Source organism: Myodes glareolus, chromosome 13, assembly GCF_982192425.1.
Source record: "Myodes glareolus chromosome 13, mMyoGla1.1, whole genome shotgun sequence".
Taxonomy (NCBI): domain Eukaryota; kingdom Metazoa; phylum Chordata; class Mammalia; order Rodentia; family Cricetidae; genus Myodes; species Myodes glareolus.
The window spans coordinates 14877745-14905295 of NC_142038.1; the positions used below are offsets into that span (position 1 = coordinate 14877745).

General features: G+C 40.7%; 1 protein-coding gene across 1 annotated transcript; it reads right to left on the reverse strand.

Annotated features, from left to right (window-relative positions):
• Nucleotides 1-5918: 5918 nt before the first annotated feature.
• On the reverse strand, nucleotides 5919-27176 carry Mex3c (mex-3 RNA binding family member C). Its single transcript, XM_048419227.3, has 2 exons — nucleotides 26159-27176; nucleotides 5919-8899 (listed from the first exon to the last, which is right to left on the reverse strand). Exons 1-2 carry the CDS (start codon nucleotides 26883-26885, stop codon nucleotides 7674-7676), a joined length of 1953 nt encoding a protein of 650 aa, XP_048275184.3. The 5' UTR covers nucleotides 26886-27176; the 3' UTR covers nucleotides 5919-7673.
• Between the last annotated feature and the right edge of the window lie 375 nt (nucleotides 27177-27551).

The window sequence follows — 27551 nt, forward strand, 5'->3', positions numbered from 1 at the left end:
AGAAGCAAAAGGTAATTTTGTTCTGTTCCTCCCCTATGTGTCTGGGACCTATTGACAGGAATTATTTTGTACGGTTTGAGATTTTTCCAGATCAGACCATATTGTGCAGATAACTGCCGAGAGAAGCAAGCACACCTAAATCTTTCTCACCTCTTGACAGGTTTTGCTTTTCTACAGGAAAATCTTGCTTTAATCTATAAGATTATGGAATGGCCTGACTTTCAGAAGATAAACAAATATGGTTTTATTTACGATTACCATTCCAGTTCGAGTGCTGAGGCTGGAGAACCACTGTCTGGGTTCTCAAGATGCTGCTGAGCCTTTTCTTCTATTTCTGTTTTAGTTCTGAACATAAATCCTAATATACCATCTCCCTTTTACACCCCATTGATTTTATTTCTGAATGTTGTCCCTAGGTCCAAGCTGGCCTAATGTTTTAATGACATGTTGAGCTTTTAGGACTTACTGGGTTAATTATATTTGTCTTTCTGTACCTCTTACGAACAAAACCTAATTCTTGATTTCTGCTTCCTCATTGGCTGACCTCTGGCTTTAGGGCTTTTTGTTTTATTTTGAACATTTGTCATTCTGTATTGCATTTTCTTTCATTGCTTGTTGAAGTTCTTGCAATGGGCACAACCCTTGTACATTTGGATGAAGTTGATGCTACAGAACACAATGGAAGCTGGTGAATGTCATATGGTGCCAGCAGGGCCGAAGCTGACCTCTCAGGCGCATTCTCTGGAGTTGAGGATTAACACTCCCAGTGTCTACAGCAAAGGAGATTTGTCTTCATATTACTGAACTTGCCTTTTAAGGGAAACATTGTTTTACAGTGATAAGGCATCCATGTGTTTCTTAGGGCTAAGCTCTCTGTAGTCAATAGACTATTATTGCCGCAGTGATGGGTGCTATTCCCGGGTCTGCAATGGTTCACAATGTCTACCATGTAGTTACTTTCAAGCCTCATTCATCAGATAATTTTTTAGAGCTATTCTGCATGCCCTGGAGGTGTTTTACTATCTTCTCTCAACACTGCTGTGTAAATAGTGCTCTGTAAATATGAGTTATTTTGTTCCATCAGTTATACTAGTTTTCATGTGGTTATTGTCTGAGCAAGTCTTTTGATTTTGTTTTCAATATATATATCCATAACCTCACTTTCAGAGGTGGTGCTCCAGAACAGGAGGGGCCTGGATCTGTTGTCTTTAAAGGAAGGGGGCCTTTGCACTGCACTCAAGGAAGAATGTTGTTTTTATGCTAACCATACCGGATTGGTTAGAAAATCTATGACCAAACTTAGGGAACGCTTAAAACAGAGAAAGAAAAAATATGATTCTCAACAAGGATGATTTAAAGGATGATTTGATAAATCACTATGGTTAGTGACCTTAATTTCCACTATAGCTGGGCCCCTACTTATTTTGCTTCTTATCTTTACATTCGGCCCCTGCATTTTAAATCGCCTGGTGCAATTTATAAAAGACAGGCTTTCAGTTATCCAAACCATGGTACTCTCCCAGCAATATTAGATATTAAAGCAGAATGATGTAGAGGTTTTCAAACACATGGATTTATGATTAAATCCATGAGAAAAGAAAAGGGGGGAATGAAAGACCCCCCAGGACTGCCCCCCCCCCCCAGAGAACCTGCAGCTGGCCTGCTCCCATGAGAACATCTTGTTTGCTATCAGGAGACACTGTTTGCTGTCAGAGACACTGTCAATGAAATCTTTTGAAAATGCACTTTGACTTTAGGAACTTTAATTTTTTCAGATTTAAATTTTTACTTTAAACAATTACTTAAATTCTTAACACAGCTTCATTCTGTGTAAAATGGAGATAACAGTGTCTAAACTCTTAGGACCATGGTTGATTAAAAAAGATTATGCACAGGAGGCTGTGTTATGGTGGCCACATGGCTAGAGGCTGTTCCTGAGACTCAAGCTTTTCCTTTACTCTATGGTTCCTTGGGACAGAATCGTGCTGCGCTTTACAGAGAACCAGAACCAGGAGGTAGCTAGGAGGAGACCAAATTAGGTACTTCTTAGCAACTCTAGGATTCTTTTGTGCTTCACATAGTCCCTAGAGGTATTTGAATTCACAGATGGACAAAACAATACCCAAAGTATAGAGTCAGCAAATAAGGTAAGTAGATACCCTCTAAGGAAGGCAGGGAAAAAGGAAACCCAAACTACAAGGGATGAAACTCTATCACTCTGTCTTAGGAGATTTGCAGGCCTAGCTCAGAAGCAACCTAGGCACAATCATCAGGACTTGAAAAGAATGGGGAATGACTAAGAGCTCAGATGTACTCCAGAAGGTGGGACAACCCTCTTTGCCGGTCAACTTCAAATTAAAAACCTCTGAGTGACAGAGACATAGTTGAAGTGGTTTCGTCTTCTGCTTAGAGAGCGTCACATAGAAGTGTGTCCAAAGAGTAGTGCTAGTAGAAGGGATGCCCATAGGCGCTATTCCTGAGGAAGGTTTTAAAACCCAGTTCCTGGGAGACAGATTACACAAAGGTCAGGAACTGAAATCACTTAAAAGGTTGAGAAATGAAAGGCCTGTTCACTCTGTGCAAGTCTTGATTACAAGCTCTGACATGAAGAAGAATCTTACAAAAAGAACAAGGAATCACCTGCTTGGGAAAAGATGGCCATATATTCTCATTGCCAGTCTCTCATCTTGAAAATGGGACCTTATCTCTCTGGTTTAAATGCAGTAAAGAAAGGCTACCAAGGACAATCCAGGCAAAGCATGTTTTTGGAGATTGGCGTTCTCAAATTCAAATGACAGCAGCTCTCAAAATCTGAATTTGGTGAACCTTCGTCCTTACACTCAATGCTAACCCTAGACAGATAAGGAGCTGTCCAGTGTCTAGGGAAGATCTTCCAGCATTTCAATGTGCATTTCCACTGGAGAGGAAACAAAGGTGAGGAATGCCAGCCTGGTTGTTATTTAATTTCAACATAAAGCCTCATTCAGAGTCTAGTCTTGGTTTTCTTGTAGTCTAGAAACAAAGCCCTTGAGGTAGCAAAGGCTATTTTAAGTACAGAGCTTTACAGGATGGGACATAATTTGGTGGTAGCACCTGGATAACATATATGGGCCCATTCTCATGATCACGTGAAACCAAAACAAAAGGACACGTGTATTCCCAGTACTTAGAGATGGAAAGGGTATAGAAAACAACATATATTGAGGTCATATAATTTCAAACAATTATACCTTATTATCTAATAAACTTAAGACTTTCAATCGAGATAACATACAAATGTTTATTAGAATTAGCTAACTATAAAATTATCAGAAATCCTTTCAATCCTTGACATTGCTTATATTTTAAATTGCATTTACCTGCAATACCCTGTAGCACATCTGACTCAAAGTAGACCTGCAACTAACTCATATGTGTCTTGGAGATTTCCTTAAAATTGTGGGGGGAAATCAGGTCAAAGTTTCGCGGACTCTCATCTTGCAAAATGTCACGAGCCTTGATGCTTTAAAATGGGAATACCTACAATTTAATTTCCAGTTTAAAGTAATTATTCTCTTAGTCTTAGGATAACATAAGGAAACTCAAAATCTAACTTTTGAATACTTTATAATTGTTAACTTGTCTAAGAACATTATAATTAACAGAACTTCCATCAAAATTGTCCTACATTTTAAGGATTTATTCAACCTTTAAGATGATGTGACTGAGGGACTGGAGAGATGGCTCAGTGGTTAAGAGCACTAACTGCTCTTGTAGAGGACCCAGGTTCAATGCCTAGCACTCACATGGCCATTCCCAACTACAGCTCCAGGGCACTCAACACGCTTCCACAGGTAAAACACCAGTAAACATAAAAAAGATGGTATGAGTGTAGATAGTTCCAATATTGTTGGGAATTGAACCTAGGGCCTCACACATCCTAGGCCCAGTGCTCTACCTCTTAGCTCTAACATTTAAGGAACTAAGATGCTAAGTTTTTAGTTTGCTCTAGTGAGTCTAGCTCAGTATTTCTCCTTGAGTCTATAATAAAAAAGAAGGTATTCACAGTGCTTGAACACATATGAGATTTATAATTTTAAGATCATCCAAAGGCAGCTCGAAAACTAATTCTGTAACTCTTGTCCCTGGGTCACAAACACCCATTTACCAGGAGATAGGAATGGGGTTCTAAAATCATGTGTGGTTTCTTTTTACTTATTTTCTTTTCCTTAATGACCTCCATCTTTGATCAAAGAATTTAGGTATTTTAAATCTCTGATCGCTTTCCTCCCTACTGAAGCGCTCTGGTGCTGCACGATGGTGTCCTTTAAAACTGAGAAAAAACAAGTGATTTGCAGCAGAGATCTCTATGAGACCCGGCTGGCCTGGAACTCAGATCCTCCCAGATGCTGGAATTGAAGTGTGCACCACCAGAGTCCTGTAGCAGAAACCTCAATGGCAGGACAATTCAATTACCTTGTAACTTTTGGTAATTCCACACGGTCAGCTTAAATAGGTGGTTACTAAGAGATATTCAAATGGAAATGTATTTAGTTATGTATTAAGTGTAATCTCAGGCTTTCCAATGTCCTACATCTTTGAATGTCCCATTTCCCAGTTACATAGTGACCAACAGTACATGGCTGAGGTATGGAATAGTATTACTGCAACCATTAAATTGTAGATATGCATTGACATGGAAAACATACAACAGATTGACTACTTTTAACCCCTTGATGTTTCTAAGGTTTTTGAATGAGAAACACAGAAATTTAAGGAGGAGGAGGGCAGGTAGCAGATGGAGAAGCAGTGTGTAGTTCTGGAGGAAAATCCCTCAGAATAACTTAATTTCCAATATGTCACTCATGTTTACTTTCTAAATCCAATTATTCTAGTCTTTTCCTCTTTTGCTAAATACTTATTTTGCATAGAGGTTGTTGATAAAATCTGACAGAAGTGTGTAACTTCAGAATTTATGTTTAGCTTCTTCCTGCCCAGGCTGTGAAAATGGAAATAAAGTTTTCAATAAGGTGTGCTGGCCGCCTGATTGTTCATGCTGCAAACTATCCAAGGGGAGGAGGAAATCCCTTGTTACACAATGAGAAAGAGTTCCTGGAGCCTCTCTTCCCCAGTACTTATCAGTTTTGTTGACACTGGTTCTAACCAGTTAAACTAACCCTAGCACCAAAAAGCCTCTATTCTTATACACAGTCTATTCTTGCCCATCAATCTACATACTCTAAGCAGTCTCCGTCAAGACCCTACAATGCAGAGACTTGCTATGGTGGGGTTAAACTTCTGCAGACTGAGTAGAATTTAATTACTTTAAATCAACCTTAAAGATTCTTTTATTCTTTTTAACCAAATGACAAAAATCGACTCTAATTGGAAATGGTTTAATATTTTTGTCAACCATTTATGGTCTTTCAGAAGGTAGTTTTAATAAAAAAATTAAAACCTGTTCTTTCAGGCTGGGGAGATGACCAACTGGTGAAGGGCCGGGCTGTGCAAGAATGAAGACCCCATGTGAAAGCCATGAGCAGCAGTGTGTATTCACAATGCCAGTTCTGGGGGTGGAATTTGGCAGGCCCAGACAGGTGATCCCTGGAGCTCTATGGCCAGTCAGTCTACCAGAATCAGACCTCCAGGTCGAATAAGAGACCTGTTTTAGAAAGTAAGGTAGATAATGACAGAAGAGGCAAATGTAGACTAGAAATGACATATTTAATACCAGAAGCATGTGTGCATGCAAACACTGACTAACCGATGGTCTCTCCTCTCCTCTCTCTCTCACACACACTCTCTCTCTCATGACACTACAACCAAGAGCATAAGTTGAGAGAATGGGAAAATCTGGTAAGAAAATCATATTGTTAAGTAGTTCCCCTAGTGTAAGATTAAATGATAATAGTTATATAAAAAACACCAAGGAGAATACATTCAAGTTAATGGAAACAAGTCTTTATTAAGTAACTTTTAATATCAGAAAAATAAAACTCTTATAATTCTCTTTACAGCAAATATATAATATCAGTGCTTTGGCCATCTTAAGTTAAAGGCCCTTTATCATAAAATATATGGTTTTAAACTTTACTCAAATTGAATTTATAATCCCTATGACTTCCCTACATATACATAACAAAAGAGTGTAGTAAAATTAGCAAATACTAAACTATATTGATAATTTATCATTCTTAGTTTGTGGTTTTTAGAAACAGTACACGCACCTAATATATGTTGATTCCTTGGCTTATTAGTTGCAGTGTACGATGCAACAAAATACAAAACACATGCTTGGTGACATTCGTCCATATCTACAAGACGGCAGCTAGAGATTAGGTTTCAATACTGACAATTAACTATCCTACAAGCAATTAGCATTACATCATAATATGCCATCAAGGCAACTTTTTTATACTGAAAAATCAAAATAAAAACCGTTATTTGTAAACTTTATACGAAATGTAACTCTTCAAGTGGAAATAAAAAATAAAATTTGTCTATTTGCTATTGAATACACAGAAGATTTCAATTTTTGTTATACTGAGAAAAAAAGCTCTTTTGTGTTGGGAAAATAACGCTTCAAAAAAATAATTAGTAGAAAAACCCACCAGTATAATGTTTTGTCCTTTCAATGCCAGCAAAATTGGGGACATACTGAGGATGAAGTTAAAACATCCACAGGTGAAATGTACAAGTGTGTTTTAAAGAAACCTTTCTTTGTGATTGGAAATAGGTTTGAAATGAAGTAAACTGATTGGAGGTTGTCACAGCTGCTTTCATGAATTATGCCAAGGGCATTATTATCTCCCTCCCCATCCCCTACATTACTAAAAAATAAAAATATATTTATAATGTGCAAGACAAATATGGATTGAACATAAAATGTTTCACATTTTGATCTACAGTCTAAATATTAATAGCTTGATCAGACTAATGAATGGAATGTTCTCATTCTCAAAATTTTCAGCCAATATAGGTGCATCCCAAAGCCCATCCTGAAATGGGAAAATGCAGGTGACTCTTTCCACATTCACCAAAGGAGGCAATGGGTAGGAATTTACAATCCATGACAACTGTATTCCTGATCCACTGAACACACCAGCCTTGAGCACTCTGGGCGAGATGAAAGTCAGTGTAGCAGTTTTTGTCCCAAATTATAACCAGTGATCTAGTAAACTGCCATCAGCCCTATTATTACTAATAAGTGATCACAATGCTTTAAAAAGTTACTTGCAATCCTGCAGAATTAGGCAGAAGTTGTTGTAAAATAAAAAACAAACCTGTTTTGTCAAAACTGGCAGTGTAAAGAAGGCAGCACTGGAAGTGTCAGTCATCTGTAATGCCAGGCACCCTCCATAAACTCTTAACGTGGCTAGGCTTTGGGATCCACTGCTACAGTCTCCTAGGTTACACAGCCAAGTAGAACTTCAGCTTTAAAAACTCTTATACAAGCTATGTCTCTGAGTCTACAAGATAGCATTAATAATTCAAACCAAACTAATAGACAAGAGACCACTCAGGTTTAGTGTTACCATAGCAGCCTTTTATAAGTGTACTAACAACTTTAGCCTAATCCCAATAAAGCCTGATAACAGTCATAAGAATTCATTAGGAAGTTTACTCGGGGTACCATGATACCCATGCCTTTATGAGTCCATATAGAGATATAGTATTTATGTATATATATATAGTTAAGAGTGAATTTGGATTGCCTGAGTAACAGCTGTCTGGCAAACTGGACATGATGGCGTTCTCTTTTCACAGATCTTGTTGGCACATTCCATGCAGAAGAGGTTGTGGCCACATGGAACTAGGGCAGCAATAACTTCATTCTCAAAGCAAATTACACAGTCGTGCTTTCTTCTTGATTCTGGAGGTGAGCTAGAGGTGGAACCACCATTGGAAGAGGAGTAACTATTGGTACCATTAGAAAAAGCAGGGATGTATATTGGAAGGCCAACATGGTTGCCTGTACTAGGTGGGTCGCTCCTAACCCTCCGAGCAAGTGGGTGTTCTATGCTCTCAGGAAATGTAGGAGACAGACGAGGAGTTGATGGCTGACTTCCTCTTCGCTGAGTCTTCATGTTACCAGAAGGATCACTCCCAAAGCCAGAGAGTGGGTTAACTGGTTCAAATGGAGTCCAGATAGTTTGAGCAGATGTTGGTAAAGAGTCAAAGGCAGGAGAGTCTACTGCAAGATCTTCTGAGCCTACAGACGGTAGTGTATCTCCAAACCAAAAGTTTCCTGTGCTAAATGGGCTCGTTGGACTAAAGTCAGCCAGCCTATTGCTTCCAAAATAGGAATCAGTGGAACCACTTCCTAGAGAACTAGAACTATCATTTCGATAGTTGGACATCATTCTTGCACGGCTAGGAGGAACTGGATTGGAAGAGAGCCATGCAGAGCCAAGAGTGCCACCTTCAAAGCTCACGTCGGTACCGTTATAATGGAAATCATTTTCTTCATTGAGTTCTATGTAGTTTCCTGTACGCATGGCAATATGCATTTCTATTTCTTCCCGTGCTCGATCAACATTTTCGGGCATCCCTGTCACTTCAAAGACCGGCTCCTTATCTCTGCTTGGAGTTACTATGTATGTGTGGGTCTGTTGCTGAATTCTCTTAATTGTTGCTCCTTTTGGTCCAACTACTAGCCCTACCACACGATAGGGGACCCTGACTTGAACCGTAGTTTGACCAGGCAGATTAGGACTACAGGATAACCCTCCCAGCGCAGGGCCATTTTTGTTTCGAGATGCACGAATCATAGAGAAGTGTTCTGCAGCCGAGAGGATTTCTCTTTTGGCCATGGCAACATCTTCTTTCCGTCCAGTGACAACAAAAATGGGCTCTTCACCACGAACAGGTGTCTTGATATACGTGTTTGTCTTGGCTCTCAGTGCTTTAATTTTACAACCTGTTAAAAGAAAATATTCCAGAATCAGCATCTACTTTAAAAGTAACTGTAAAGGCAAACCATGAAATATTCTTTTCAAATTAAATGCCTATTAGTGTATAGTTCTTAAAAATTTCTTCTTTATTATAAAGCTAACTATACCATCAGAAAGATTGAGTTCTATAAAACTAATGATTTTCTATTTTGCAAAGATGTTGGCGGCAAGAAAAATATTAATGTAATTGAGATGGTTAACATTGTCTTGTAAGTGGGTTCCAAAAAATTATAAAGTTTTTTGTTTTATTTAACCCACTTAGAACTCTTTAGGTCTGGACTATTACCTCATTTTACTAAGAAAACAAAACTGAAGCTCAGGAAAATTATATAACTTGTTTATGTTCACACATCAGTGGCAAAGCCAGAGCTAAGCTATGTGTGATGTAGAAATCTTTGGCATTTTCATTATTTCAAGAATTTTAATTTTCAAATACTCTGTGACTTTCACTTGATTATTTTATTGCTTTAACACGACATCTTTATAAAATTCTATTGAAAACAATATTTATGGCTAGTGGCTATCTTTCTTCAGGTCCCAGTTAAATTCTATGCTTATTAGTTATTGCCGTCTAGTTTATGACAGTTGTACTCAAGCAAATAAAGTTTGTAAATTAAAAACTAATCTAAACATTTAAAAAATTTAATGAGGAGGAGTGACATGGGGAAAAAAGCTGCTTTTTATTTTATTTTTTAATATACTGGGGAGACAACCATAAAGATGCAGTACTGAAAAAGTAATGCAGAATGATTTTGTGCCTGCTGTAAAGTTCTTGATCCATTTAGAGAAACAAATATTGAAGACTCATGGAAAATGGCTGGAGGAACACCAGTTCCAAACCCAAACTAAAAGCTTTGGTCCCAAGCTCCAAGTGTACCTAAGTTAAAATAAAACACGGAAGACACATTTTTCTTAACTTTAAATCAATTGTTTCTGAGTGACCACAGAATTACAGTGCCAAGTATACAGGTTACACAAGTCTCCAAAACTGTCAATATACAACTATGGCTTAAATCTCTGGAGTTAGTTTTCCACGAAATTAATAAACATATTCCTAGAATAAATTTATTCTCACCATACAATTATTTCCTCAAAAAAAGTAAAGGTGGTGCTATTGAAGACAGAAGCCACAATTTGGGCAGGCTTTTTTCTTTTCCTCTCTTGTCCCTGACAAGTCATTATTGAGTAAAACTATGACTTTATAATTAGATATATAATATTGAGCCCACATGCCTGCAATATATATCTACAACCCCAAATGTCTCCAATCTTACCTTAAACCAGTTATTTCTATTTTCTCTAATATGATGTTTTCTCAATACAGCATGGATTATATGGTCACTTCTTTGCACAGCATATTTTACTGTTTCCTGATAAACTGAAGTCCAAACAATATGGTACACAAAGCACCTATGCTTCAGTTGGTTCGTGACTTGTTAACACCATTCTTCTTACACTTATCCCTCTCTACTCTTTTAAGCTCTAGAGTATATTTCAACCTTCATGCTTCCATGTTTCTGTGACTAAAATCTTCCCTCTTTGCTTCTTTAGTCCTAGCTCTGCACTGTTCAACTTCTACTAACCATCTGGTTTTGGTTTAGGTACCTTGTCCTCAATGATGTTCCTTCTCTCCTATGGATCTGCCTTCTAAATTACCAGAACACCGGGAAATTGAATATCCATATATACTACTGGGTGCCATGTAGTATTTGTGGAAAGGAAGGTTGCTAATTTTCTGCATTAGTACACTAGGCCTTTCTTAATGTTATTTTGGACCCCAATGTTCCCTTTAATTCCTGGCTTTCAAGATTTTCACTTCTGGTCCCATATTGCTTGCTAATCTCATCCATACTGAAAAGAGAGTCCATACAAATTAAATTACAACATATTTAAAACATCTTAACCTACTATGGAACTTCTGAATCCTAAGCACAACTTAAGGTCCTGTTCTTCCTTCTAACAACGGTAGAGCTTACAAAGAAATGGCTGCCTTTTCACTCTGGGTCCTACAGGTACATTACCATGAAAACCCAGGCTCAAGTTCTCTGAAAGCATCATTTAGTACAGTAGGGCTAAGAGGAAGAGATAGTTTGGTGGGACCTATCAAGAACTCACAAGTAAAACATATTACTGTGAAACATGAAAACTTTTCTAAGTGCTAATGGTAAGACTATATCTATGATCAATTATTATTAATCATATTAAAACCAAATGGGTGATGGTTACTTTGGAGTGAAAGATGGGTTAGATCTGTTTTTATTGTATAGTAAAATGAACCAGATGATCATTAGCAAATCTTGTCTCTACACAGTCAAATCTTCCTTATAGTAGGTGCTGCTTGGGACTGAGAATCGAGATCATATCCCTTGAACAACATGCTACCACAGAGATGCCTAAGAAAAATTTGAAAGGCAAAATACTAGCTGGCCATACTCTATACTCAGAGTACAATTCAGTTAAATGAGTTTACACTCCGGGCTACAACTTAATCAGCAGGCAACCTCCTAAAATCTCATTCCTAGGCTGCAGACATGGCTTAGTGGGTAAGAGTCCTTTGCTGCACAAGCATGAAGACCCAAGTTCAAATCCCAGTGTCATGTGAAAAGTCACCACAGGTGCTAATTGAGGGTGGCAACAGGAGGATATCTGCAGTTTGTTGGTTATGAGCCTAGCTCCAGGTTCAGTAAAGAGATTGTCTCAAGGAATAAGGTTACCGAACACACGAATATATAATTGTTAGAAATATTTCCTAAAGGCAAGCTCCCTGTCAACACAAAATTCCCAATCAAGCCAAACCAAACCAAACCAAATTAAGAAATATCCAGGTTTAATGGGAGTTCTGCACTCTCCCGTGGCCCCGAGGGGGTGAACCACCAGGAGGAAGAAAGGGAGACCATGTGTTCCTCTTTTGGGAGCTCATTTAAATACTCTGGGGAGGGGTCAGGACCTGGCCTGCTGGGATTTGGAGTCCAGACCAGGCCTGGGGGTTGGAATAGATGCGAAGGACTGGGGCATACGCTCCCAACTTGACAATAATACACACATTGAAAAGTAAAACCTTGTTCCCAGTAACAGGCAGTCCTGGTTCATCCTGCAGAAAAACATGGGCAATTTCTATTAAATACACGTATTTTTAGAATATAAGTTTGTCTCCTTTTGATTTTTTCTAATATCAACCTGAAAATTAAGACGTTTCTAATTAACTACTGCTGAGAGCTGGGGGGGGGGCTAGCTTAGTGGTTCAGTGCTTGCCCAGCATGCAAGAGACCTTAGGTTCAATCCTTAGCTCTGCACAGCACACCCCAACAACAAAAAGAAAAAAAAAAAGAAGAAACAAAACCCAAAAAACCCAAACCCCAATGACACAGTAATTTAAGTAACTATCAGTTCTAGCTTACAGGTACATAGAACACTTATTTGATCTATGGCTGGTACTAAAAAACAGGTGTTTAATGTGTAGTCAGTGGAAAAAATGGAATATTTTAGCTTCGAATCTCTTCTGAGATAGAAAGGCCATTGTCCCACAAAAGGTAATGTACAAAGAGTAATGTACTTGGGTTTTGCAGAGCAAGAGGAAATCAAACAAACAAAGGGAGTAAGACCAAGCCCTTTTAAGGTACCAACAATAAACACAGAAGCAAGCACTTCTCTCCCTAAATTTGTGGCAGTTCAACAAAGACTGCAGGAACCCTCACTCATCACAACATGGCTTCTACGGCATAAAGATGCTGAATTACAAACAACATCATTTCTACAATCATACCGTGAAGGTGGGGACTACTTGAATAGGTATTTTCAAAAAGTGACATTAACTTAAGGAGATGAAACCAATTAATTTAAAAACTTTTTGAGTATTTAATCTTGAATTTCTGTTTGAAAACTGAGATACTTTAAAGAAATCATGGAGGAACCCTGCTATGCAGACCAGGATGGCCCTGAACTCAGAGATCCATCTGCCTGCCTCTGCCACTCCAAATGCTGGGATTAAATGTGTATGGCACCATCGCCTGGCTAGATGAAATTCTCATTTCTGCAGTAACTAAGCTAATTTTTCCACTTACAGATGCCAATGGCAACATTATAATACTGGTAGTACATGTGGGATGAGGAGACCGTATTTAGTTGGTCACGGTGGACAATTTACAGAGGGCAGTTTGTATATCAGATGATCTTGTGCCCCTATATGCCCACTGGCAAAGACGATCCTACAGTAATACTGGTGCAAGTGCAAATGCTCTCAGTATTTTATTACTTATTGTTTGTATAAGCATGAGGCCAGGACTGCTGTAGAATAGAATATAACGTATTCATAAAATTGGTTGACTTGGAGGAACAGGGTAAGAGAGACTTCACTGTATATTCAAATCAAATAAATATGATTAGAACACATGAATAATATTTTACTACTTTTAGCTAGCATTGCATTGCTGTGATTATTTTAAGTTACATCAGCAGGATAAATGATATCACAATCTCAAAGTCAAACTCAGTTTTGCAACTCTTAAATGCACCAACTACTACTTGTTTTCTTATAGCTATAGATAAAACTAGCATGTATCAAAGTTTTATTGAAGGTAGTTTACAGGGTGGAAACTTGGACCAGAAGTTTATGGGTCAACAATTAGAGTACTAACAAATTTCAGAGCTGTAATTTCAACTTAATTTGAAGTAAATTCCCTGCAATAAAGTCTTTAGTTTACCTTGTTAGCACATGAACCCTTTCCCCCTTTCTATCATTGTTGTGAGGGCGGTTTCAGGCTAAAACCCTCCAACCTCAGCCACAACTTGTCTCCTCCCTGTCACAGCAAAACATTCTACACTCTATCTCACACTTCTCAAGGTTAAGAGATTTCTACTAAAGAAAGGGCAGCTCTCTGTTGGTGGGATTGGAGTTGGAAGGAAGAGGAGGAAACTCAGTTTTCAAACTGTGAGTTGCATTATCATTTTGTTGTGTTGTAGGGAGCATTTAAAACTAACCAATAAAACCATGACTTTTTGTGCTCCCAATGTTTCTGTGGAACACGTGTACAATGGGCTGCAATGTAAAATATATTTTATCATGGGTTACCATCATTAAAGCATAAGGCCTCCAGATTTGATTATTTTGAAGACCACCTTCTAGTTCCAAAAAATATGAGAAGATATACTTGCTAACAAAAGAACTGGTGTGAAGTGGAAGGAGTCACCGAGAAGAGCAAGGTTCAAGATCCCATTTGCAGATGGAACTTTCCAGATCAAATAGACATTGTAGTTCTGCTCTATAGTCATATAAACCAACTTTTGGAGGCTAGAGAGTCTAAATACATCTATAAAGGTAAATTTAAAAAGTCAATTTTCCCCCTAGTTATCTGAAAGATACCTTGGATATCTACAGCAAGACTATAAACTGTTTGCTTTTGTTCTTAAATGAGTGAGTGGTTTATTTAGAAAGACTACATGGCCCACCTATATTATTTGCTCCTATTTTCCAGTTTTAAAAAGGGGCGGGGGAGACAGCTCAGTGAGTAGGTACTTGTTACAAAACATGAGGACCTGAGTTAGATCCTCAGGAAAAAACAAAGCATGGTGGTATACATGCATAATCCTAGACAGGAGGATGGTTTGAGTTTGCTAGCCAGTTAAGCCAGACTAGCCTAATTGTCTCAAAAAATAAGGTGGCTGGCTCCTGAGGAGCAACACCTGATGTGGCCTCCAGACACTTGTACAACTTTAAAGAAAAAGAGAAAAAGCAATATATAATAAAGATTCGAATCAGTTTGTTATTAATGAAATCTATAGTTTCATTAATAAAATGGATTCATTTTATTCATTAATAAATTTTAATAAATAAATAAAATAATGGATTTTATTCATTAATAAAATGGATCTATAATGAGTTGATTATCCTTCCCTCAAAGAAAGTATATTCAATGCATTTGTAATCAGTGTAGTAAGCTTAAGTTTTGTTTCTGACGGAGCATTCTAGTACACAGCCAAGCCTGGCCTCAAACTCAGCCTCTGGAGTGCTTAGACAGATGTGTGCCACATGCTTTGCTGGCAGGTAGAATTTATGATGACCCTAGGCCAGATGTAGTGCTGCATGCCTTCAATCTTAACATTTTAGAAGAAGTAGGTGGATTTGCTGAGTTTGAGGCAAGCTTCTACTATATAGCAAGTTCCAGGGTAGTCAGGAGAACACACAGTGAGACCCTGTCTTAACAAAAGAAACGCCTGGCCTAATTTAAACACAAATTTAGGTACTCTTGGAAAGAGATTTTATAGATACAATTATGCTTTAAAGAAGTCTATTTGTTTTTTTTTTTTTTTGAGACAGGGTCTCTCTAAATACCCAGTACTGTAGGACTGTGCTGGAACTAACTATATAGACCAAACTGGTCTAGAACTCACAGGGATCCACTTATCTCTGTTTTCAGAATGCTGGGATTAAAGGCGTGCACTGCCAAACCTGGCCAAGGGCTAGGAATCCTGAGGCAGAGACATCAGCCTAGCTCAATTTACTTTTAAACAGAGATTGTCCTGATTACCAGGGAGGCTCTGACCTAATCTTTAGTTCTTTAAAAAGTTTTTTCAGCTAGTCTTAGAGAAGGAAGTTAGAATTCCAAATTATCTGGAAGAAAGCAAACTATCCATGTTGTGAACTGCCTGTGGTGTCCATGCCAAGTACTGTAGTGGCTTCTGGAACAGAGAGAGACCTGGAAATAAAATAGAGACCCCCATTTTTCAGCTAAATTCTGCCAGCAACCTGTAAACTTAGGAAGGAGAAGACATGCACTCCATGATGAGGATACTTTACTCCTGGCTAAACACCCTACTTCAGCCCAGCAAGACCTAAAACACCACATCCAGATTTTGGACATAAAGAAACAGTGACAATAAAGTTGCAAACTAAAGTAATGACAATGATTATGCAGCCACAAAAACCCAATAAAGTCCTTAAGTGGCTGTGGTGTCAGATAACTGCAGACACCCTCCACTCAGCTAAGTCCATGTCCTTAAGTACATTTGCAGCACACCAAGTGAAGTAAACAATTGTCTTCGGTGGTGATGGTGGGTTAGCGTTAAAAATCTTTGGATGTGTGGGGTTATTCTGCTAAGTATAGTACCCCTTCCTTTCTTCCAACCTCCCAGCTTTTGGAAGAAGTAATCAAACGGCTTCTACCGGCCAGGGAGAAGTTGGGAGATTAATAAAATACTGAAGGAATAGTGTATTAATCAAATAGGAAGAAAAGAAGCAAACTGTAAGTTAACTATTGATGAGATGGCTCTATATAGGTGAGTAGCTACGGGAGATAAACAAAAGCTCTTCTCTGGATCTGTGCCAGTCAAAGTATTCCTAGCTAAACCAATTCTTGGGCTCTAAAAACCTTTCATTAACCCTGAACTTTAGTTCAGCTTAATGCCATGTTTATCCATTCAAATGTTAAAACTCCCCCTAAAGTGAAGTACAGGGTCTACTTCCAGTAGTATGAGAAACTTGGTCATTTCTGACTTCAAGGAACTCATATCCTAAGGGATACAATAGTTGCTTTAACAAACAGAGGCTTACAAAACAGTGGGGGGAACACACAGGAGATTAGTTTTATTCTGTTAAAACACATGAAAGAAGGCTTCAAGGGCCCAGGAGGTAGATGGTGAAGAGCTTGCACAAGAAGGTTCTTGCACAAGAACCTCAGCTGTACCCCTGAGGCTAGCTAGCAAGTTAATCTAGATGAATCAGTGAACTCCAGGTTCACTGAGAGATCTTGTCTGTTGCAAAAGATAAGGGAGAGAGCAATTGAAGACAAAATCTTCATTGACCTCTGACCTCAACACACAAGCACAGGTCAACTTCAAAGACAGCCTGAAAACAGGCTTTAAGAAAATGGTTTTGCCAAGGGAGGAAATGCAAAAGCAGGAACACGGGAGTACACAGGAGTACAGTGGAGACTTAAAGCTAGTTCAGCATTTTGAGAGCTTCAGGTGACTAAAATGAAGGGGGACAAGTTTTCAATGTCAAATAGAGACTTAATCATACAAGCACAAAAGATTTTGGGGAAAGACAATTAGTTACAGAACCCAAGGGGAAGACTTATCTGAAATGAAAAGTTATCACAATAAGCAGCACAAAAAGGAGAAAATGATACCATACAAGGCAGGCCTGGTAGAACTATTTACATTCTGGTATCTTGTGTATCTGGTGTTCCTAAATTTTTAAAAAAGCAAAGATGAGTTTGCTCTGTAGAAATTACACTCACTGTATTTTCCAATTATTTAATAAATTAGTGTATGTATACAGTGATTTAAGAAAACTTATCCCTTAAAAACAAACCTCAGAACCATGTCCATTTTCATTTCTGATAATCTACAAATACTAGGAAATTATGCATACATTGTTTAATAAAAATGTGAAGAGGGTTCACATATTAAGACTTGAGCAACTCCTCAGTCTTAATATAAATTCATTTTCCTCCTAACAGTAAATGGTAAAAACTAATTCTTTTCAGTCTCTCTCATCTCCTATAAACGTCTGCTGTTCCATTTCTGTACATATCCTTTCTTAAATAACTTGGGATACCTGCCTAGCATACACACCAAACTTTCTCCCTGCAATGAACACAATGGAACTTTGACAAGTAGAAACTGTGTGTATGGTTTTATGAACTAAATTTCACAAACAGGGGTGAGAAGACAACTATTGGTAAAGTGCTTGTGGTGCAAACAAGAGAACTGAGCTCAGTCTTCAACACCTACATAAAAAGCCAGATGTGTTGGTGTGCACTTGGAATCTCAGAAATAGATACCTGGGGGCTGCTGTCCAGCCAGCCATCTCAACAGCAAGCTCTAGGTCAATGAGAGAGACGGGACCAAGAAACAAGGTGGGGGATTGAAGAGCTAGGACCATGATTAAGAGTGTCTGCAGCTGTCCCACAGGACCCTAGTGGTTCCTAGCATTCATATTAGGTATTTATAACTAACTAACTAACTAACTGTAATTCTACTTCCATGGGATTTGATATTCTTCCAGCCTTAGCAGGTATACACACAGGCACACAGACAGACAGACACACAATAATTAAATAATATAAAAATGTATCTTCAAAGTCAAACCAAACCAAAGGAATAGTATCCATGGCTGACCTTTGGCCTTCACAAGAAAGTTCACCAACAAAAAACACAACCTACATACACAAACAATAAATTAACTCAGTATCATAGCTACCACACTGAAATAATTTACAGTCTAGTTAAAAGAAAATATGTAACAGGATCGCAGGCCCTTTGTCCCGCCCGGCTAGCTTACACCCGAAATAATCACACAGAAATTGTATTAATTAAATCACTGCCTGGCCCACTATCTCCAGCCTTTTATTGACTAACTCTCACATCTTGATTGAACCCATTTCTAATAATTTCTATGTCACCAAAAGGTCGTGACTTACCAGTAAAGATTGAGCATGTGTGACCTGGAAGCTCCATGGGGCTCTCTCCCTCTGTTTCTTTCTTTCTCCCAGAATTCAGCTCTGTCTTCTCCGCCTACCTAAGTTCTGCCCTATCAAAAGGCCAAGGCAGTTTCTTTATTCAACCAATGAAAGCAACACAGAAACAGAAGGACCTCTTACACCAAAAATACAAGCAACAAAGTTCCCAATAATGCTTATGTTTTGCATCAAATTCTTACTATGGGAAATGAAATACCTTTATCATTTTCTAAAGTCTTTTAAAAACACTGGGACAATCAGATACCAACCACACTTCACATGTGTGCGTGTTGTCTTTCTTCAAGAGTTAGTGAAGATTGAAAATGGAATAATGTGTGGACAAACCATCAAGAATCAGTGAACTTAAAGTCATTAAGTCTCTATCTACCTCTTTGTCGTGTGAGAGAAACTAATAGTATTAAAGATAGTTTCCTCATTTAGTTGCAAGAAAAATTAAACAAAATATCATATTAAAAAAGCTTACTGGGGGAGGGGGCAGTGCACACCTTTAATCCGAGCACTCGGGAGGCAGAGGCAGGTGGATCTCTGTGAGTTGGAGGCCAGCCTGGTCTACAGAGTGAGTTCCAGGACAGGCCCCAAAGCTACAGAGAAACCGTCTCGAAACCATGTCCCCCACCCCAAAAAATAAAAGCTTACTGGGATGGGTTATATAGCTAAGTGGTAAAGCATATGCTTGTCACGCCCAAGGCCTTGGGGGTCATTCCAACCACCCTTCCCTCTCGAAGCTAATCATAACTCCCGTTTTGGCATTTAGAACCATTCAGCATTCCTCTATTATTTCTCACCCTGAGTAAACTCAGCTAATAACAGAGAGACTGGAACTGGCTTTAATAATGATTTAGAGAGCACTCCAGCTTCGAAAACCTCTCTTCTAGACACATTTTCACTCATTCTTCACAGTAGAGTGTTTTAGGGTAGGTGGGAAATAACTTTAAGGATGTCTCAGCTATGTTAGATCTCAAACTGTCTCAAATTTCATACTCTTTCACGTTTCACTTTCAATTAACAAGGGGAGTCATATCATTGGAGTTTATATTAAAAGCTCCATTCACATTGTAAGAACTCAATTTCGGCATTATATCTTCAAAGTCTGGTAAACATTAGTTAAGTCCTAAGAGGGTCTGCGTGTACGAGAGAGAGAGAGAGAGAGAGAGAGAGAGAGAGAGAGAGAGAGAGAGAGAGAGAGGGAGAGAGAGAGAGAGAGAGATTGAGATCCACCTGCAAGAGGAACTGAAGTCAAATATCCAGCATCCACAAAAGTCAGGTATGGTAGCCTGTGTACATAACTCAGTGCTGTGGAGTGAAGCCAGGTGGATCCCAGGAGCTTACTCTTAAGTGAGCCATTCTAACCAAAACAGGGAGCTTCAGGCTCAGTAGAAGACTGTCTTATAAAAATGAAGAGCTGACAGGGGAAGACACCCAAGATCCTTCTGTGGCTTCTGCAAACATGTACACCTGCATACATGTGCACATACACACTCACACATCCCTAACTCCTAGAGACACATATCAGGTTGTAAAAATGTTAACATATTTCAAACTGCAAAGTCAGGACAAAATGTGCAGTCAATCCAATTCTACATGACTTAGAGGCTCTTCTTGACAAAGTTGAGGTTATGGGCTCTATGATATCATCTAGTTCTACACATTAAGAAAACAACTTAGAATTGTCTAAAGTTGAAAAAAAAAAAACCCCAACTGACACCCCCCAAACTGCTCAAAGTTATAAACTGGTAATTTTTTTAGAAGTTTTTTTTAAAATTATTTATGTGTGAGAATATACACACATGTGTTCAAGGAGGCCAGAAGGATGTCTAGGAGCTGGAATTATAGGTATTTGTGGCTGTTCAATGTGGGTGATAGGATTTTCACCCTAGTCCTCATTATAGCAGTATAAGTACTCTTATCTGCTGAGCCATCTTTCCACTCCCAAATTAGTGATTCTAAAATCCACCCTTAAGTATGTTAGAGAAATTCAAATATTTAATGAAAAAAGTTACATTTGGTCTTTTATTAAAGCTGTAACAGTTTCCAGAAGATGTAAATTAGACAGAAAGATAGTCTTCCTTACTAGAGATCTTACGTTTAGCACCTTTAGAAAATGTTAATAGGATTCTCAGAACTACCAGAGTAGAGATGTAGTTCAGTGGTAAAGAGCTTATCTAGCATTTGTGAGTTCCTGGGTTGGCTCTCCAGCACCACTAGCAAACCAAACCAAAACAAAGTGGAACCAGCTATCTGTAAAAGATTCTCTTCTAGTCTAGTTTACTCTTTGCTAGAAGTACATACTATAAACTTCAAAGATCTGGTATCTTTTAGGTCAAACACTAAAATGACAATTCTAGATTTCATCCAGAATTCATACAGAATGTAAAAGAAACTTATTAACTACAAAAATTTTATAAGTAGGGCATAGCTGGCACATTCCCAGTAGTTCAAGGTCAGCCCGGGCAATATAGAGATACTTATAGCTAAAAGTTTTTTAATTTTACCTTACTCCTTATAGAATTTATTATCTTGTACTTTAAATTGCACACTGAATTTACATGGTGATATCTTAAATTTTACCCTCACAAGGTTTTGGGGAAGTCACAACAGAACATGGAATAGGTTTTCTCCAAAAAGATAAAACATAGGCTTAAAGAAAATGATTTGTCCCAGTTATTGGTAACAGAGATGAAGATAACATAGAGGAAAAGGCAAAGGTGAACAGTGGCATAGAGGGAACAATGTTCACGACTAAATCCTTTATTCCTAATTTCAACCGCACCTACAATTGTCAGTAACAAATTCTCTATTATTTTAAAGCTAAGTCTTACTAGTTCATCCTACTGTGTATGGTTAAATAAGGCTTTCCTTACATGCAATGATTTGTAGTCTTCTGATTACTAGACAAAGGCAATAATCATACAATAGCCATACTCAACGGCCCTAAATTCAAACACTGGCACGAGATATTCTAGCTACTGAAGAATAACAAAATTCTCAAAATCTGTTACAGACAACTATTCAAACTATTACGATATGCACATATATTGAATTTAGTTGGGTTTGGTAATTCTAGTACTAGAAAATTACTAGCTGGGTGTGATAATATGCCTGTAATCTCAGCACTCATAAAGCAGGGGGCAGAGATCTGGAGTTTGATTTGAGGCAAGCCCGGACTTACTCCTTTCTCCAGCAGTATTATGGGAAGATACCATGATTTCAGTGCTGTTCTGAAATTCTTTAGCTAAATACGTATGTACTTTTGGATGGAAAACCTATTTCTCCTGATCAAACACTATTGACAAAAATTTGGAACAATGTGAAGTCTCCTCCACACACTAATACACACTGTCACTGGAGATCAGCGGTAACAAAATAATCCGATCAACGAAGGAGTTTTCTAAGTGGTCTAACTCAGTGACATCTAGGGTATAAGAATACCAGCAAACAGATAAAAACAAAGAACTCATTTTCATTTTACTTTAATTTTTTTAATTTTTTGTACGGTGTACATTATTTTAGCATACATTATTTATACACTACCGTGTATAAATTGTATATTGGGGGTACAAAATTTGTTAAGAGTGTACAATTAAAAATGACTTTTTTAGACCTATAAGGTTAAAGAACATATAATAAAACTTAAAGTCATTGTTAAAAGTAGCTGAAAATGAGCACTGATCTTAAACTCAATTTACAGCATTTAATATTAATTGATAGTGTAGGAAAATGGATCCAAACTAGGCAGTGGTGATGTCTTTAATCCCAGCACTTGGGAGGCAGGGCAGAGAGATCTCTGAGTTCGAAGCAGCCTGGTCTACAAAGTGAGTTCCAGGACAGCTAGGGCTATACAGAGAAACCCTGTCTTGAAAAACCAAAAAAGAATCAAGAGTTCTATTGTAATTTATCTTTTAGATTTACTGGATAGTAACAGCTGTACAAACTAGAATAAAACCTGTTGTCTTCAACCAAACCTGTCAACCACTATTAATGTCTTGCAGGCATCACATTTAAAAACAGAGGTATTCTGTATTTATAAAACAAGATTGTATAATACTTATAGTATGTGTACATCTGTGCATGCCCACAAATGCCCACGTGGAGGCTGGAGGTTTATGTCTCATGTTTTCCTTTATGGTTCTCCGCCTTGTTTGAGACACGGTATTTTGCTGAACCTGGAGCCCAGTGATTGGTTAGACTAGTTGGCGAGCAAGTCTCCCGGTCCTCCTGTCAGTCTTACAGAGCTGGGATTCTAGCTACATGGCACCAGCTCCAGCTTTTTATGTGGTGCTAGGGATCTGAGTCACAACTTCACGCTGTGGAGTAAGTATCTGACCCACTGAGCCATCTTCTCAGCTTTAGACTTACTTTGATGTCTTTATTTAAAAAAATTTTATTATCAATATATCTTTCCAGTTCTGAATTTATCTTATTTTAATATAATTTATTAGATGTAATAAATAAATTTAAGTACAATATTAACAGTATTGCTAATTTCACAAAGTGCAACACTTAAAAAACGTAATAGTAGGGGCTGGAGAGATGGCTCAGTGGTTAAGATCATTGCCTGCTCTTCCAAACGTCTTGAGTTCAATTCCCAGCAACCACATGGTGGCTCACAACCATCTGTAATGAGGCATACACACAGACAGAATATTGTGTACATAATAAATAAATACATATTTTAAAAAAACATAATAGTAACAACATAAACTAAAATAGGAGGTCAAATGCTCTGCCATTTATAAGTGGTCTGGGGAGAAGAGGGATAAAAAGAGATGGCTCAGTGGTTAAGAGCACATACTGTTCTTTTAGAGGACTCCAGTTCAGTTCTTAGCACCCAATCTGGTGGCTGGGGCTCCAACTCTAGGGAGATCTAACTCTAGTCTCTGCAGTCATTCACATACACATACACAGACACTTCATTAAAAAAAAAAAAGAAACCGTCTTGGGGTTGAAGAGATGTTTCAACAGTTAGCAGTACTCAGTTGCAAAGGACCTGGGTTCAGTTTCCAGCACCATATGGCGGCTTATAATCATCTTTAACTCCAGTTCCAAAGGACCCTATACCCTCTTCTGACCTCTTTGGGCACCAGGCACACATGTGTTGCTCATATGCACACAAAGGCAAAACACTCATAAACATAAAAAAAAAAAAATTGGTCGGGGGATAGGTGTAGAGGCACATGTTTGTGAGCCCAGCAGCCAGGCTATATGATTAAAACCTATCACCAACAAAAACAAAATAAATGTACGTATGAACTAAGGGTTAGTTGCAAGCGTTGCTACTTATGCACGGCTCGGAATTCCATTTATCCTATACTATACTCTTTGCTCCACAGCCGAAGTTATAAATGTCTCCATATGTGACATAATTATTTCCAAAACCAATTAAGAGATGTCAAATAGAAAATTATGACTTCAGGTAATGAATAAGATGGCAGGAATGGCAAATTCTTAAGGATAACAGTCAGCTCTTCCATAGTAAACAAAAAACTCGAAGTGATTTACCATTTTTTTTTTTAAATCTCATTTTTTAAAAAATTCACTCGGGACAGGTACTCTGACAAGGAGAAAGTTTCCCACAGTAAAACGATATGAATATTAGAAGCCACTTAGTTCTATATAGGAGAGAGCAAATACAAGTTTTATTACCATGCTACTGGGGTGTGTGGGTGGTAAAGGGGTCAATGATCCATTAGTTGAATGGTGCAAAACAGGAAAAGGGCAAGACTTTCTGCCCTTAAGATAAGATAGAGGAAGACGACATACTTTTAATAGTACCATCAACTCTGGGAAATACTAAGTGCAAGAACAGCCAGCAATCTGTCTCCATGTTCTAAGAGTCACATTTCCTTATTAACCAATAAGCACAGCCCTAAGGAAAACTAAGGCAGTTATCATGTAATAGCACAAAATAAAAATGTGCTACTTTTTTGTATAAGTAGTACCAGTTTACAGTTAAGGTGCTTAAGGATGTAAAGAACGAAAGCTCATGTTAAACTAAACTTACCAAGATATATCATTGTCATGTGGTAAAACTAGCAAGCAATTGTTTTTTCTTTGCTACCTCAGACAAGCACATGAACACCAAATTAAGTTGTGTTGAGGTGTTTTCCCGGTATGCCATTCAAATCTCTATATTCCACGGCTTAAACAATCACTTCCCAGACCCCTTCCATCACCCCTGTTTACCAGATCCTAGTTGCTAACAAAATTTGGGCGATTTTCTCATCACCATCCAGGAGGTACTACTCTTCCGGTTTCCTTACATGTCGAATACTTGCACCTTTGTTTTCTAATCTAAGGGTCATGTTTCTCACGTGTCATTTGTCTGCCTACAGTCACAGTACTTTAGAGCCGTTCTATTGAATTGTTAATTTCTAACGAAGAGCAGAAAGTCTGAATCAGCCGCAAATTTTTATTATCATAAACTCATTATCGAGCAAAATCAAGCATTCAATGATTTTAAACGAAAAGTCATCGCATTCTGTATCTACAAATAAAATGCATTTTTATTTCATGTGCATAAAACAGTTTTCTCATTGCCTGTTATCCTGATCAGTTCCTACAACTGGCGAGTGAGGCATGTGAAACTGATCAGACAATCTGAAAGAAGCTATTTTACAAGCTATTTGGTGTCCAGACATCACATAAGCTTTTCTTACCAAAACCCCAGCAAAGAAGTAAGCCGTCTCTTACGTGTGAAGTCACCGTTTCGACAATCTCTTATTTATGTGTACTTTAGAACCACTTGGGAAAATGAGATCATCAAGCAGCAGAGCCATCCTCTCTCTGACCTCAGCAAGAGGCACGTCTCCACCAGGCTGCACCACGTTGTATCACGGCAGCAGCAGGTAGCATGGCCCCTTGTAAGAGGCACAAGCTGCACTCCAGCATACAGAACCTCCCCTAAAAATGTCGGCTACAGAGGTACTCTGCGCATCCCCTTCCCCCACCTTCACAAACCTACTCCTGGAATCTGAGACATAGGTCCTTTGTCTGAACAATGTGGGAGGAGTCTGTCTGCAGACCGGGTGTGCTGGCAAGTGAAGAAGAAAACTGGTCGAAAACTGCACAAATGCATAAAGTTCTTTAATTACCTAACCGCCCAGCTTTCCCTTCATCGTACAAGCTTAAGTGTTGCAAGAGACCGAAGACCCCCTCTTTGAAAAAAGGGTCCACTGAGTACCTAAGACCAACAGAGTTTGGGTGCTCTCCTAAAGCTAAGTTTCTGAATAGCGGAGGAGGGAGGCGGCGATGCGGCCGCCTGAACATCGCTTCCCTCCCGAGTAGGTTTATGGACACAGAGCCTCCATGTCGGTCCGCTCTCATCAGCACAAGCCGGTCGAGGGAAGGATGGCCATTCTTACCGGCCACGCGGCTACACACCCTTGCCACCTCGAAGCTTTCGGGAAACCGTACCGTACCCAAAACTTCTGACCTGCCCTCTTACCACCGTACTGAGGTTTCTGGTGCCATGCCAGCCTGGGGTTCCACGAAGACACCGAGTAAAGACTACTAGCCTGGGCGGCCCGGGAAACTTAACACTTCTTATCAGGCTGAAGCGGGCGACCGGCGTGGGTTTTCGCCAAGGTGACCCATCCCCTCCTCGGCGACCCCGCGCTCCCTCCCTCCCAGACCCTTTCTTGGTGGACCCGGGGGGACCCTCCGGGCTCGCTCTTCCGCCGCACGCCCGTCTTTTTCCTCTCTCACCCACGCCCAGGGCCGTGCCCAGAGGAACCTCGGCGCACTCACCCTGGCGTCCGACAATCTCGGCGACGTGCTCGGAACTGGGCACCGGGACGCACTCGGTGGTGTTGACGCTCTTCCTTCTCAGCAGGGCCGCTTGCTCCCCGTTCAGCGCGGCAGCGGCGGCCCCGCCACCGCTGGGGCCGTAGGCGTGGGACAGCATCGCCGCCATCATGCCCTGGGCATCGTCCCCTCCGTACAGCACCCCGGCCGCCGCGGCCGCCGCCTCCCGGGCATCGAACCCCGCGGGCGGCAACAGCACCGACCCCAGGGGCCCGCCCGGGATCGGCTGGGTCTGGGAGGCGGTGGCCGCGGGCGGCGACAGCAGCAGCAGCGACGACCGGTCCTCCTCCTCAGCCTCCTCCAGCTCCTCCTCCTCCAGCAGGTCTCCGTCCAGCTCCGCTTCCTCCCCCTCCTCCTCGTCCTCCTCCAGCTCCAGCTCCGCCGTCTCGGAGGTCGCCGGGCGGCCGGGCGGAGCGGACTCCTCCGGAGCCAGCGCGGCCGCCCGCCGGGCCTGGCACTGCGCCGCCGCCACCGCCGCGGCCCTGAGCGCCGGGGCACCGGGCTCCGCCGGGCTGGGGTCGTCGAGGCCGAGCGCGGCCAGGCGTTCCCTCAGCAGCAGCCCGTCCCCCTCGAGTTCCGGGCCTCCCGCGGGCGGCGGCAGCGGCGGCGGCTGCGGCAGGGGGGCCGGGGCCGCCGCCAGGGCCAGGGCCGCGGAGCTGCCGCTCGGCATCGCGGCGGCGCGCTGTCAATGGCGGCGGCGGCGGCGGCGGGCGCGTCAGGCGCGGCGGGCGGCGGGCCCCATGGCGGACGGGGCCCGGGCCCTGCTCAGCGCACAAACACCTTTCCTCGGGGGAGGCGGCGGCGGTGCCCGCGCCCCGGGCTGAGCAGCGCCAGGGCCGCCGGAGCGCGCGAGGGCGGGGTGGAGGGGCCGGGGACGGAGCCGAGGTAGGTAACTAGGTGGGTGGGTGGGGACGGCAGCGGCTCCCCTCTCAGGGTTTCTTTTGTTTCATGGCCTTAACCAGCCCCCGGCGCGCGCGGCGGCGGTGGCGACGCCCCACGCCGTTCTCCGAAGGAAGCCGGCGCGCTCTGATTGGCTGCTTTTAATCTCCGGGAGCCCACCCTCTCGTCCTGCAGCCTTCTAGTTCCTTTCCCTCGGCCCCACCCCCGCCCTCTTCTCGGACCCCGCCCCGCCGCGCCCCAGGCCGCTCTGATTGGATGACGACAACGAGCCAGTCCTCGAAGCCGGCTCTTTCAGTCCCCCTCCCCACGCCCCGCCCTCCTCTTGCCCCCGGGCTCACGAGGGAAGCGACTGTGATTGCTCGATGGGTACGTCACTCTTTGTGACGTAGCCAGGTGCCCGGGGAAAGAGGCGGGAGGAAGGCGCGCGAGCGGAGGA

What these genes read in the sequence shown, in the direction of transcription:
- Mex3c (XM_048419227.3), bottom strand. Translation starts at nt 26,885, where the DNA reads ATGCCGAGCGGCAGCTCCGCGGCCCTGGCCCTGGCGGCGGCCCCGGCC. An exon ending in CGAGATTGTCGGACGCCAGG is followed by an intron (nt 8,900 to 26,158) that starts GTGAGTGCGCCG and finishes TTCTTTTAACAG; the next exon opens with GTTGTAAAATTAAAGCACTG.